Source organism: Epinephelus fuscoguttatus, linkage group LG4, assembly GCF_011397635.1.
Source record: "Epinephelus fuscoguttatus linkage group LG4, E.fuscoguttatus.final_Chr_v1".
In the NCBI taxonomy this organism is placed as follows: domain Eukaryota; kingdom Metazoa; phylum Chordata; class Actinopteri; order Perciformes; family Serranidae; genus Epinephelus; species Epinephelus fuscoguttatus.
In genome coordinates this window covers 37,019,600-37,035,257 of record NC_064755.1, presented here as the reverse complement: position 1 = coordinate 37,035,257, position 15,658 = coordinate 37,019,600, and the positions used below count along the sequence as shown (strand labels likewise).

General features: G+C 42.3%; 1 protein-coding gene across 1 annotated transcript in view; it reads right to left on the bottom strand.

Annotated features, from left to right (window-relative positions):
• Positions 1-11,946: 11,946 nt before the first annotated feature.
• ppm1h (protein phosphatase, Mg2+/Mn2+ dependent, 1H) overlaps positions 11,947-15,658 on the bottom strand; it is a 62,834-nt gene continuing 59,122 nt past the window's right edge. Inside the window, exon 10 of the mRNA XM_049573023.1 lies at positions 11,947-15,324. Coding sequence (XP_049428980.1) covers positions 15,177-15,324 — 148 coding nt within the window. The 3' untranslated portion in view covers positions 11,947-15,176. The remainder of the gene's footprint in view (positions 15,325-15,658) is intronic.

The window sequence follows — 15,658 nt, the reverse complement described above, 5'->3', positions numbered from 1 at the left end:
ATGCTGCAGGGACCCCTGTGCTCCCTCTCAATGTCCCCTGGAGGCCCTCGAGCCCGAGTTTCTTATCATCCAGTAGGTCATATGAGGGGAAGGGAGCGTTTTGTGGTTTGCACTGAAGAAAAGGAGGAGGAGGAGGAGGAGGAGAGCGGAGGGAGCAGGTCTGCTTGGGCGGGGTTTCCCTCTTATTTCAAGTCTGCACAGAAGAGAGGAGCGAAGCGGGAGAGGACGGAGCGTCTCCGGCTGCATGGGAATGTCGCTGGAGCCGAGACGGTGCATTTCTTCAGCGTTTTTCAGTCGTGTCTTTTAATGTCCTCGTTTTTATCTCTCGCTTTGTGACCACGTACTGGCTGAGGTAGTAGTTTGTGCTGTTGGTTGGGTTGTGACACTGCCCGCTATGGAGATGACTGCGCAAGCTACTGCCTTGCTAGTGCTGGTGCCTCCACTTCAGCCGAGAGAGAGGAGGGGGAAAAAGCCCTGCTCGCATCGCTCTTGTACGGTTATAACAGGTAATGCACACCGCTATCGCTGCAGCTTGCCTCCGTGGTGTATCCGAATCTGTAATGTACTGCTTTTAAACGTGGCTTATGGTTGCATTGTTGCATTTTGAAGCTGAAGCTTGAGACCTGTATCATGTTTGATCCAATAAAATAGTGACTGGTTGTGCGGGGAAAAAGCACTTTGTATGCAGTTTTAATTTTTCTCACACCTCATGTGTAGACTCATTGACATGCATTTGATCTTAATCGGTGCCGTAACGCTTTTCTTGCAGGATGGAGCAGAGAGCATGCATGTATTAGCAGGAAATCCGATATGCAAGTTTGTGTAATTCGTATGCACATTTTTAAAAATGCGCGAGGAGGTCGATATCTGGTATGGATTTGCATAGTTTTCCACCACCTCAGGCGGAGTAGGCTGTGTAGAAAGCATGTAGGTCAACAGTACTGTTGCTATGAGGAGAGGAGTGACGTGGCTCCTGCTGCCCACAGAGGTATCCTACAATACATCTGCTCTGATACACACAAGCTGGCTTCATGGCTTCTCCCTGACGTCCTTTTGTTGATAATGCTGCATACCATCAGACACTGGAGCAGATAGCGTGTGCTCCTCCTGCACCTCAACACCTCTTTTTAATGCAGGACAGAGCTCAGACATAAATCTGTGCAACGCTGTTGGCAGTGTTCTAGTAATAATCTGATTATTATAAATCTGCATGGTGTGTGTGTGTGTGTGCCTCGTATTTGAACTCTATGTTGTGCACAGACAGACACACCACATGATCTAACCCCCACAGGGCGTTTCAGCAGTGGTGTCCTCACAGAGGTCTGGGAGTCCAGCACTGATGTGGGTCATGCGTCGTGGGTTAACCTTTGAAAATCCTCCCTCTGCTGCCCAACAGCATCTGGCTGCTCTGTATCACATTAGTATGGGCAGTCAGTCAGGGGTCTCGTGATGGGGGTGGGGACCGGAATGGATAATAAGCTTTGATTGGCTGCAGGGGCCGTGCAGCCTGGGTCGATGAAACCGTGCAGGGGCTGCAGTCTTGAGTTCAGACCCCCTCAGCCCAGATGAGAGCACGCCGCGCACTCGGTGACTGACTGACTGACTGACTGAAGATTAAATCCTGCGTTTGACCTTCCAAGAAGACTCACATGAAATATTTATGAGTTCACACTTGATAGTGTGTTAGGCTGAGTTATGCTCATCTTGGGCCACAGCTCTGCCCACTGGCATCTGTGCTGATATTAAACAATACATTCTATTCCAGCTACTCGTCGTGGAGACGCACGTAGGTTGGAAAGCTTTTCTCTTGCAGGAGAAGCAGGCTAGTAAACAAACCACACATGAGACTTGTGGTTATTGTCAAGCCTGTTGAGCAGCAGTCCTACAGGTCTGCATCACATGCATTCAAATAAGAGTCTGTCTCATGTGAGAAATACAAGTAATCCAGCCTCGGGGTAAAAACCAAACATCATTTATCATATCCTGACTGTAAAGAGAGCCAGCCTATGGACCAGTGAGCAGCGCCGAGGCAGCCCATGTCCTCATCCATCTTGTGTCAGAGCTCTCATTTGAGCCGGGCCGCAGATAAATCATACTCGAGGCAGCCCGAGCCCTAAAGCAGTTAATTCGAGCCCCCAGTGGAATATGCCCGCTCGGGTATCACAGCTGCACCACTGAAGCAGCCGCACCCTTGTCCTAACAGGACAGTCGACCCTCGTGTGTGCACTCTGTGTTCGTCAAATACCTTCACACATGCAACACATTTGGACTTCATGCTTAAACTATTCGATTAAGTTAGGGCTGGACGACGTGGAGAAAATCAAATATCACAAGATTTCTGACCAAATACCTCAACATGGATATTGCAGTGAAATTATAGGGTGGACTGTTGGGGCTTTCACAAAATATTTACACAATTTTTTGATTAATAACCATCAGTAATGTGGATAAAATGACTGTGGGTAAAGTTAAATAAAACAGAATAGTCTGGTAACTTCACAAAATTCCATTTCTTTACTGGAATGCAGCTTTTAAAACCAAGGAAAGACGATGCTTAAATATTACGATGTCCAAACTAACACGATATGTAGTCTCATATCACGATATCGATATAGTATCATCAATCATCAGAAAAATACTTGGTAACAATCTTGATATTCATTCATGAAGCAAAATGCCATACATCTGGGTTTTTTGTTGTTTTGTACGACTTTAAACAGGGCTTCAACTAACAATTATTTACATTATCAATTAATCCACTTATCATATTTTCACTAGAGTAATAGTTTATTAATAGTTTAGTCTGCAAATTCTCACATTTAAGCACATTTAACCATCAATGTTCAGCATTTTTTCTTGAAAAAGTACTTAATTTATTGATTGAAAACAGTTGACGTTTCATTTTCTGTCAGATAACCAGTGAATCGTTGCAGCTTTAATGCTAAACTTGATCATCTTTGGACTGTTGATGCAGCAAAACAAGCGATCTGAAGATGTCACTTGGATTCTGAGAAATTTTTATAGTCATTATCCACAATTTTCTGACATTTTTTCAGCCCAAGTATCAGTGGATTTGAGAAAAATCAACAGAGGAATTGCAAACAAAGGCCTGGGGCTGTGGGATATGCACAAGAAAAAAAAGGTGATTGTTTTGACAGATATCTCAATTGTGATATGATTTACGATTTTTAGTGAGGGCGGTAATTTCTGCGTTTAATTTTCACTGAAAGAACATAAAGCTTGGGTCTGCACCAAACTAGTGCGTTTCCTGATGTCTGGAATGCAATTTGTTCTCTGTAGCACCACAATGCTTCATTTATAATAGTATGATGTGACACATTATACCTGCAGCTCCTGCGATTTGGGTATTGCATCAGCCATATTGCGATGACAACAATATTTTGATTCATTGTGCAGCCCCAACAAGGACGCTTGAAAAGGTTGGCGCACATGGGACAAGTTTATCTTTGGGGATTTCTGTCCATTTTAACCCAAACCACGATTTGTGTCCAAACCTTAACTAATAAAACCCTTTCTGGCAACAAGCCCTGAGGGCTAACACCTGACAACAGCATGATAAGCATGATAAGACAGAAAAAAAATGGCAAGTATTTTGATAATTGATTTATTGTTTAAGTCATTTTTCAAGCAAACATGCCCAACAGTTAATGGTCCCAGCCTCTCAGATGTGAGGATTTGCATTTTGTTGCCTTATGTTACATTAAGCTGAATATCTTAAAACTGTTAATCATACAAAAAAATCAAGAATATGATTGGCAGAAAAATAAAAAATAATAAAATGAACAGTATCTGTTCATTCTATCCTCCACTGAGGAAAACTCTGTGGCTCCAGCAGCGCGTCACCTTTCCAACAGGCTACAAGAGATGAGTATCTTGCTGCAAGCCCACTCAGCATCTCCCTCAGATCTATCCACGGGTGGGGTGGGAGTGCTGTAACCTTGGAAAAACAAGCCGCCCACAGGAATGACTGTGTCATCATTGCCGTCATCCAATCTGGACCACACACACGTGTGGCGAGTAGGAGTGGAGTGCCAGATCAGTGCTGGCCTGACTGGAGGAGGATGCGGCGCTGGCCTGTGGGGACCAGATGGCCCTCCAGCTCCTGCAGAGGACCCAGGAGTGTGAGACTCCCACGACAGCACTTTAGCATCGTCTGAGTGTGTGGTGGCATTCATAAAGGTATGTATGTGTGTGATGTGCTCGTACACAGATCTTCGTGTGTGGGGAGGATAAGTCTAATGAATTATAAAAGCGATTGCTCACAATATATAGACATGGGGGGTCTATAAACCTTTCCTGTCTGCTCTGTTATCCCTCAGAGCATTTACCCATCCTATTATTAGCTTTACTTCAAACATTAGAAAATAAATACTAAAAATTAAAGATAAAAATAAGAGGAAGATAAGGATCATTGATAAGATAAAAACATTAACAGGTTATATCAACCACTAAAGACGAATATGACAAGGAAGTGCCATAAGATTGTTTCCTTTCCAAAATCCAGTCAAAATGACCTGCTCGTATTAACTTACATTGTGCAGCAGTGCCTCTTAATTGGTCTCAGGTGCAAACAGAGCTGATTAAGCTCACTGATACAACTCAGATGTGTGTGGACTACTTGAAACTTAATCTCCCCATCTGCCCCTCCAAAACAGTCAGTTTTTATTCATGCTTCAGTTCTCATTATCCCAGTTTCATATGCCTTGATATAGCATTTTCAAAATGAGTTACAAAATGCTGCTGAAGGGATCAAAGAAACAAAAGGATCTTCCATTGTGGCCTTTTTCACAGACGACATTAGAATATGTCACATGAGAAGCACAGGTGTAAAAAATTCCATTTAGCTGCTTCACTGACTACATGTACAAAATTTTCTGCTTTTGCCCTTGTTCAGAAAAAGATAACATTCCTACCAGGCTGTTTACACGGCTAATGAAAATGAATATCCCAATAATCTTCTCATTTAAATGCAGCCATGCATACTATGATTACTGTGCACTGACAGGTAAAAAATATAGAAAAGTGGAACAGTTGGAGGCACTTGTCATTTTATTTCTTTGCATCAAAATATTTTTTCAAAGTTCTCCACTGGTGGGGGACTTGTTAAACCACGTGAGCACAGCCTCCCACTTTCATTCGACCTATCCACAGAGATAGAGTGGGTTGTTGATTAATCGGGCTTTCGATCCCCAGCTCCTTCAGTTCGCATGTTGAAGTATCCTTGGGCAAGATACTGAAGCCCACATTGCTCCTGATGGCTGTTGCATTGGTGTGTGAGTGTGTGTGAATGGTTACTGAGTAGCAGGTGGCACCATGTGTGGTAGCCTCGGCCACCAGTGTGTGAATGGGTGAATGTGGCATAGTGTAGAAAGGTGCTACACAAGTGCAGTTTATTTACCATTAACATTCATTCCTTCAACCACCTTATGGAAAAGGCAGGGATGGGGCCGATCCGATCCAGTATCGGTATCGAGTTCCGATACCAACGTAATTCATGGATCGGAAATTTCCGATCCACGAGCTGCGTCTGTGCTTTCACGTTGTCTGCTGGAATGATATGATGATTGCTACATAGTAGTGTTGCACTGACCGAGGTACTAAACATGACAGTACATATGATACCATAATGTTGGAGTACTGTAGTACTACGTACCTCAGGTACCACTACTGTGGGATAAGTTCAAAGTCCAATCACAAGACCGTGAGTGTCCATCCGGCGTCCAATAACAGCGCGTGCTGTCCACCTGGCACTCGATATGCTGCTGTAGTGGTTTGTATCCAGTGACATTTCAGGTATGAACTGAGCTATTGAGTATCTTTAAGCAGTGAAAGTTATTATTAATTTCTTTTTACTTGTAGGTTCGATTTGTTTATATATGCTACAGTGATTTGTTTTTCACAGAGCTCTATGTGCGAGCATTTTACTCGCATTTGCGACTAAAAATAGTTTTGTGCGAGCAAAATAAATCATTCAGCACGCTGTGCGAGTACAGATTTCAACCAGCAGCAGAAACTAAAGGCAAATCCTGCCGGTTGTAGGTTGAACGGGGGTCACAGACACAGACGGGAATGTATTCCTGTCAAATACGGCGGAGGCTCATAGTGCTGCGCGGCGCAAGAACGGCTTACCGGCGACAGCTCTGAAGTCCAACTCCAGGTCCAATAATATCCTCTTCTTGGCATCATGACTGCCCAGTAGTACCTGAACAGCCGAACTGTGGCAGCACACAGGTATGTGACGTGTCAGAGGAGAAACGAGCTGTTCACATTTCTCTCTGTGTGGCAGGGAACGGTTCACAAACCTCACCGCACTTTAGGGACTGTTCGTTACTTATGAAGGGACTTGTCAGGGGAGGAGGGTGGCTGGTTGATTCTTATTTCATTTATTTATTTTATTTTGATCCCCCCTATGTTAATCACTTATTGATGCTGTTTTTGAAGTATGAATAAGTCAATGAGTAATTTATTCCATTGAAATATCATTGATGTATTATAGAAAAGTGATTTATCTTTTTATAAATGACAAAAGGCACATCTGCCTCATTTTCACTGTGGTATTGTGATACTACTCAGAACCATGATATTTTCACTGGTATCGTACAGTGGGTCCCAATTTTGGTACCATGACAACACTACTACATGGTAGTGTCTACTTGATTTGTATCTGTACTGTTAAGATTAATATGACAGGTACTTTTTGTTTTTTGATAGAGTATATTGCACTAGTAGTTTAACACTGTCTTGGAATTTAATAAATATTCACAATCATTTTGAAACCCTTACAGTTGCATATTTGTTTTCAGGATGGGATTTTTCCTGTGAACAGGATTTCTTGCTTTTCTGACCTTATACTTACCTCAAGTTGCCTTTTGGGACATGCACGCATACATACGTACATATCATACCTGCCTGTAGAGAGGAGTTTATTACAGCCTCATATAAAATCAACAATAATGATAATAATAATAGACCTTTTTCACGGCAGACATTTTGACACGTCAGAGTAGGAGCAACACAGGTGTGTTCAATGACACTAATGACAGCTGCGTTCCTCTTAGGGGAGACCCTGGTATTGTCCATGTTGGCTAAATGTTATTAGCTTACTGGGACACTGAATGGAACTCAGCCATCCTTAATGTTACCAATTTCACCTGTGCTTTTTCTACTGACACAAGTCAAAATGTCTGCTGTGAAAAAGGTCCATATTAATGCAAACAGAGCTCTGGTATCGGAATAGTATCAGTATCGGCAGATATCCAAATTCAGGTATCGGGATCGGATCAGAAGTGAAAAAATGTGGATCTGTGCATCCCTAGGAAAAGGTCAGTGTTCCAGTATTTCCACACATCCAACAACATGCAGATTTCCAAGTCTTTCATAAAGTTAAAAGTAGGTGTGCTTCTCCTCCTGAACAGAAATGGGTTTTTTTCTTTTGGGCGTGCGTATCCACCCCACAGATTTACAAACTGTTGGCAAGTTGGTTCGTGTAGAACGTATCCGAGACAACCCACAGAGGCGACCGTAAACAGGCAAGAGGCAGTGTGTCGACAACTGTAGTAAAAACCCCAAGTGAGATGCATTTTCTGAATGTGCTGCATACACGTTCAAAGAATGCTCTTAACCCTGTATAATACCGGCATATCACACGTTTTAATCAGAAAAGGCTGAATTTAGAAGAAGCCCTAATAATTGACCTATGGCTAAGTCCCGCCCTCAAACGCGATGAGCCAATCACAGTGCATATAGCCATTCCCATACACTCGGACATTCTCTGCCTGGACGTCCATTGAAATGCATTACAGAAAGTCAGTTTTGTTCAGTTTTATGAGCTTTTTCAGAGATTTGAAGTTTAAAAATGGTCAAACAGTGTGCATGGGGTACATGCAACTCTGACACAAGGTATCCTGAGAGGCTGGGCGACCAGGTGTATTTTTTACACTTTAAACCACATCTCAACCGAGAAAAGTGTCTCCTTTGGATAAAGCTGTGTGGTAACGTTAGACCACAACATCAACTCAACGTGAATAAGATTAACAATGATGTCTACATCTGTTTTAAGGTAAGTCAACATTGTGTTTGAGGCAACATATTGTCACTTTGCTGGAAAGAAATATAAAGTTATCTTTAACATCTCTAGCTAACGTTAGCTAAAGTTAGCCTAACGTTAGCTCCTAGCTGCGTTGTTCATCATGTCACCTTGTTTGCTGGGAGTTCATTAGCCTATTTTGTTCTAGTTTTGTACTTTGGTGATCGTACATCATTGTTAGCTGTTGTCCAAAGGGCTCTAGTTAAGCTAACGTTAACTTCTGGAGCTTAGCTTCATTAACTGTAATGGCAGAGATAACAAAGGTTGGCAAACGTTATGCTGAATGATTCAGTGTAAATACTGTAGCACCAAACTAACGGAGAGACACTCTTGGTAAAGATGGTAAAAAGGCCGTTATCCTTTTCTCACAGGGAACAGCCCATTGTTCCGACCATATTAAACCCATTGTTCCGAAGTCCATTTCGAAATCATCATGATGCCCTGTGGTTAAGGTTTGGTTAGGTTTAGGCACAAAAACCACTTGCTTAGGGTCAGGAAAAGATCATGGTGTGGGTTAAAATGAAAAAGAAAGTGACAAACAAATAAGCCGTGAGCCTGCTTCGCCTGAAGCCTTTTCTAGCTGACCCAGAGCCGGTTGCGGCGCACCATCAAGGCAGAAATACGCCTGCCGGGAGCCATTCAGCACCGCGGACTGTCGGACCAATGGACTGTTGGACCAATGACATGGACCCTTCTCACATTCTGAGCCAAAAACCTTAACTTCAGTGGCACTTCAACTTGTTGTCTTTGGCAACGAGATGCGGTTCACAAGCGTACACTGTGACCTGTACATTTTGGCTTGTAATTTAAGCTTTTCATCGACCTTCTCAACAATAAAATGATGAATATATCCCTCCAGTGCGTAGTTTAGGCCCTTTTGGTTACTTCTCAATGACATCTGATCGTTATGTCCCCAAAAATCATCAATTACTTCCTGCGAAACGCTGTGTACTGTGACACCTGCCATAGCGCCGGTCACTGAATGTTGATAGTTTGTCCAAGTGAGTGGAGGGGGGCGTGGCTTAGTCATAGGTCAATTATAATAATTGGCATTATCCAAACAGAATATGACCCATATCAAGTTCAGAATATTGTCATTATTGGAATAATAGTGGAGTATTAGTGTCCATGTGAAAGTAGACACTGTTAAGGCTTATTGGGGCAGAGCCATTACCGTCATTAGCGACACCTGTGCTCTCCATCTACTACAAATCAAAGTGTTTGCTGTGAAAAGGACCCATTTTTTAAAAAGCAGCTAATTCATATTTCTGCATATTGAACTTGTAATTATCTTATAGCGTTGGACACATCAGAGTCTCCTCTCCAACTGTTGCTATTGTAACGATGAAATTTTTTATATACCTGCTTCAGGTTTGGCAGTTTGTAAAACCTGCAAAACATTTTTAGTGCCACATTCTGGTCTTAATTCTGTTTGAGGCATTTCCATCCTTAGAAGAAGACAGTTTTGACAATAAATGTGAAGTCTGTGGTGTATGTTTGAATCGTTTGGAAATGAAATGTTGGCTACCAGCAGTGGCACCCCAAAGAAAGGACAGCAGAGGAGATACCGGCACACCAATGCAGCTGGGCTGGACAGCCACAGAAAACGTTCACAGGCTGAGATCAGTGAAAAAAAAAACATCTGTGCACAAAAAGAATTGTGCTCAAACTACTCTCTTTTTATTATTCTGTGTATAGTTGTATTTTTTAGTACATCTGTATATGTTCTGCTGTTATACATTGGTGTTTGAGTATGTGAATAGTCCAATACTCATAGGACAGGTGGTTTTGATGAGGTAGTCAGGCTTCTGCTCCTCAGAGTTGATCTCATCTAATTAGTGGCACCAGCTGCCTGATTGATCACACCTGTTGGGAATCTGTCCATGTCTATATCTGTTCTGTGAAGCACACGTCAGTAGCACTGACGTTTTTTTGCATTTATCTCAGTCTGTGAACCTTTCTGTGGCTGTCCAGCCCAGTTGGTGTGCAGGTATCTCTTCTGGTGTCCTTTCTTGGTTGATCCATTGTACCGACGCACCCAAGAGAAACTTTTTTGTTGCCCTAAGTTTCACAGCAGCCATAAGACCTCAAAATAAAACCATTGATACTGGCATTCAAAGGGGAAATACAATCTTTATAGGGTAGAGAAGACGAAAGAACATTCAGTCATGTCATGAACTATGAAAGCTTTATCCTGTGATCTTTGGTCTTAGGTACTTCAAGTATTTGGTATTGCCACAGCATGGAAGTACTGCACAAGCTTCATCTAAGAATGAGGAAGTTATCCCTCATTGTTCCGCCCACTTTTACTCCTTTAAGTGAGACAGTGAGAGTAAAGACCAGTTGAAAGGGGGACTTCATCTCACACACTTTTTTTGTCAAGTTATCAAGTCGTCTTTCATCACTCTGAAGTGTGTGTGTGTGCCTCAGTGTCAAATTACGCCCCTCGTAGCAGCCTCCGCCATGAAATCTTCTGTCAGGCCACTCTGTGAACTGATACCCTTCATCATATTGCTTCGGGACTCACTTGACACAGTTTGTCAGAGTGGCGATGGTCTTATTCTATACAGTCACTGGAGGTTAAGAGAGTGTCTTCATCAAGACGAGAGATCCTACAGGATTTCTTTCAAGACTTTACCTTAAGCCCAGTACACACTGTGTGATCTTGGGTTGTCCTAGATGAAAGATGACCATTGTGAAAGAAACATGCCGGTATCTTTGGTTGAGGCTCTAAAACGGTGGTGCTACGTTGCACAGTGAGAAAGGTTCAAGGATGGCCGTTGTCATGGTCTTGTGATCAAAGACAGCCTGGGATAAAATTCTGGGTGTCAGAAATTTGGGACGACCATCTCACAGTGTGACTGCTGTTACGACCGACATCTACTAACTAACCAATAGAAATGCAGCGTGAAATGACACTCTGCTGCTAAACCCAAACAAACAGATGGATAGCAGCTCACCATGGAGGCACAATGTATGGGATTCCAGCAAAGAGGAAAACCGTGTCCAGTGTTGCCTGTACGATGTGTCCTCCAGCTCTTACCATGATCGTGTTAAGTTGGATAAAGCATGGGAGGAAAGAGTGGCGGAGTTGCAGCTGCCATACACTGCCACCACAGCTGGCAAACAGTATAGTGCCCACAAAACTTTAGGTTATTTAATAATGTGACCCTCTATGTTGTGCTTCACAGTTGGAGCAGTAATAACCTGTGCAGCATCCTTGTGTACTCAACACTGGAAGCTATTGCATCGTCCATTTTGGCCTGCGATTCAGTAGGCTCTGTCATCATTCAGTCTGCATTCATCAAACTTGATGTCGTACCCAAGTTTATTGGTTTTTTTACAGTGTAGCTGCACTAAACGTATATGATTGCTAAAATCTCAAAGTCTGTACGAGGCTTTAGTATACAGAATTTAAAGGGACAGTTCTCCCCAAAATCAAAAATGCATATTTTTCCTCTTAGCTGTAGTGCTGTTTATCAGTCTTAATTGTTTTGGTGTGAGTTGCAGATATTGGAGATATCGTCTGACGAGATGTCTGCCTTCTCTCTGATATAATGGAACTGGATGGCACTCAGCTTGTGGTGCTCAAAGTGCCAAAAACATTCATTTAAAAAACAGCAAAAGCAATGTCTCTCTCCAGAAATCATGACCCGTTTTCTCAAGATAATCCACACACGTTGTTGTGAGCACTTTCCCATAAGAACTATTTTCTTTCTAGTACACCTGCCAACTGTATCACAGCACTAAAGGAGGCATACTCTTTGTGTACTGTTTTTTCTGTCTACTATACTGTGAGTACACCGACTTTTTTTAATCAATAACACAACGGAGTCATGTGGAAAAAAGGTTATTATTTTTAATAGAGCAGAAAAGTGACCGTTTAAACCATTTTACACTGTTTCTTGGATTCCAAAACAGTACAAATTACGTCTTTTGTTTCAGTAAGATGTACATCACTTACAGTAAAAGAAAGGAAAGACGTATCCACTCAAAACATTATTTACATTTTTACATTTAAATTAAGTTGCTCTGTTCCATGTTTCACCAGCTTCAGCCACTCGTACAGCAGATAAGATACGATTTTTGAGCACAATTAGTAGAAGCTAAAAACTACAACTAAACAAGACAAACTAAAATCGATCAGGGAACAATATTGATTGTAGAGACATACGGTAAATGTTGTCTGCAGTGGTAGTCTTATTTATACTTCATTATATGTGACATTAAAAACAGCAATGCTATGTGTTAGAGGCACCTGCTATTCATCAGGATGGGTTTACCTAAATAGGGACGATATCCAGCTGATACTGACAGGAAGTAAACATGAGTGTGAGACAAAGGGGTTTTCAGCTAACATATATAAAAAATATATATTTCGTACAACGCTACCCAACACTCAGTTCCCTGTGAGGCTTTTTTCCCCTTCAGTGCTTTTCTGAAAACAGATTAAGAAATCTTTCAGGTACAAGAGCAAATCATGACAACGTAACTGAATAATGGCACAGGAAGCGACCGATGACGCACCTGATGGAGCACGCAAACAGCCGCTCAAAGAGGACGATGACAACATGTGCTATGAGTAATACAATAACAGGAAGAAAATTATGAGGTAGATGGCTGACGGTGAATTAGTGCAAGACTTTTTTTGTTTTTCCTTCGTTACGGAGCAGTGTGTAGGATTTAGTGGCATCTAGTGGTGAGTACCGCAGATTACAACCAGCTGAAACTTCTTCCATGTCACGTGCAACGCTTGAATTGCCGTTTAGGATTTCTTCACGGTTCAGGAGGTTTTTAGCGAGAGTTGAATTATCCGCAGGGGTCTCTTCTAGGGGTGTAAATCACCAGCTTCATCACGATACGATATTATATCGATTTGTTTGGATGTCGATACGATGATTGCCGATATCACAAAGTCTGTCACGATACGATTTTGATTTAATTCGATTCAGGAGCCTGCGATCGATATGACGCGATATCATATGCCCATCTAACACAATCATTTACATCAACTCACAAAAACAACTTGAATATGATTTGACCATTTTATTTCTGAGCTCTGTTTGTTGTTTGAGTGGAGGCGCGCTTGCCCAGAAATGTTGACACAGATGTGTCATGTGAATTTCAAAATAAATGTTTATCTTTAAGATGACGATATGGATCGATGTTTTCATTTTGCATCGATATAATCGGATCGTTAATCAATGAATCGATGTGGATCGATGTATCGTTACACCCCTAGTCTCTTCCTCACCGAAACAAACAGACCAGGGGTCTCATTTATAAAACAGTGCGTATGATCCATTATAGAAATGTACGCACAGACAAAAGCCAAAAATGGCGTGCGCCAAAAAATATTTGACAATTTCTACAATCAGGTTTTCACCTTACCATCTGCGTCACCAATTTCATGTCTCCAGAATGTTCGTAAGTGTGAGTCAAAGTTTCTCCCATCAAGTCTGTTTTCATAGATGACAGCTTTTGCGTGGGAAATGGCGTACGCCTCTTTCAGGTCTTGTTTTGTGCGTACGAAATGCATATAAGTAAGACCCCAGGTGATTGAAATCAGTAAAGACACTGAATAGAGCAGTTGCACGTTAAAAATCTGTATTTCTGATGCCGTTTGGCTCATTGCCAAGGAGACGCTAACTACAGTGGCCGACGTACAAACGTGAATGGCCCAATTTAAAGCCAGTGTTTGTCTTTGTCAGTTCTTGGCTACTGCAGAAACATAGCCGTGCAACATGGCAATCTCCATAGACAAGAACCCGCTCCCAGTCTAGACAGAAATGGCTCATCGTAGGTCACAAAAACACAATGATTCTTATTTTCAGGTTATATATTATATTCCATTTCTTCCAGTCCTCATTCATTTCATTCATTCATTTTCTGTAACCGCTTATCCTGTTGGTGGTCGCAGGGGGACAGGAGCCTTTTCCAGCTGACATTGGGCGACAGGCTGGGTACACCCTGGACAGGTCACCAGACTTTCACAGGGCTGACACACAGACACTGACAACCATTCACCTACGGCCAATTTAGAGTCACCAATTTGGACTGGAGGAGGAAGCCAGTGTACCCAGAAGACCGACGCTGACACAGGGAGAACATGCAATCTCTGCACAGACACCCCCCCAGGTCCATACCAGGAACCCTCTTGATGTGAGGCGACACTGCTAACCACTGCACCACTGTGCTGCCCAATCTGCAAATCGATCTCCCCAAATCCTACACACTGTAACTTTTAAATCTGAATGATTTAATACTATGGTGAGAGCAGGGTCATGTGTAGCTGACATCAAAATGTTGAATGGAACTCCTCCTGTTAGTGTCTTCTTATAAATGTGTTTACCTTTCAAAGGAATCAGTCTCCTCTAACAGTAAGTACAGTATTGCGATGCAAGGTGTGCAAATGAATAAAAATAGCAACTGCAGCATCAGGAGAACCAGCTGACGTACTGTCCAGAGAAGGCTTGGGAGTTTTCCTTCAGACGACGGACTAAAAAAATTGCACGTGGCTAATTTATAAGCTCTACATGGAACAGAGGAGGTATGATTCTTATATGTAGGACATCAGTCTTCAGGTTAGTTTTACACTGTACAGGTGTTCGATCAAACACTTATCAAATGTCTTACGCCTTGGAGTATTTACATTTTCACATTTATAAATATTGTGCATTAGTTAGTAACTGCAATCCTGAGATGCACATCACCATCTCATCCACAAGAGTCTATGCTCTCAACCCCAGGCGTTGCCCCACAACAAGGTTCATGATGGCTTCTGTAAGATTAAAAAAAAAAATCAGTAGTTCAACTCTTCAACAGCTTTTTTCATGTTTCTTTTCTATAAAAAAAGGATCAGACAAAAAGAGATCATCCTAATTGAGAATGATCAAGGGGAGAAACAGCTTGGACAGAAACTCTATTTCTGACCGGAGACATCTTGGATCCCTCAGCAGAGGAGGAGGTCCACACTAAAGCACTTTAAAAAGAGCACAAGGGAAGAGGGGAACCATGGGAGTCAAGGCAGGGTTACGTTTCGGTGGTGGTTGCAGTTTTCGTAGCTCGGTTAGTTCTGCTTGTTGCCGTACATGAGAGGAATGATGTAGACGGAGATGTCATCTCCAGAGCCTAATCTGTCATTCGATATCCTCCAGCCTCGATCCTTCAGCACCCCTCGTGCTCTCATTACCAGGTCTTGAGCTGCCATTGTGTACCTGACATAACAAAAGTGATAAATGATTAAGGTGTAGTCACAGCGTGGTGATACGCAACAAGATAAATGGTCAAATCTGATAATACACATGCGCAGTGTTTGATTAAAAACACTGCGCATGTGTAAAATCTGAAAATATTAACGGTGAACTTTGGAAACTAAGCTCACAGGAGAAGAAGAGTCAGAGCACCTCGTTAACAGTCTTAGAAGCTTTTCCTTGACATCAGAGAAATGACTTATCTAAATTGCATAATTACAACAAGATAACAACGTTCATCCTCTACAAGTAAGACCGGGGTGAGAGGAAGTTCAGCCCCGGCTGGTGGCTGCAGCTG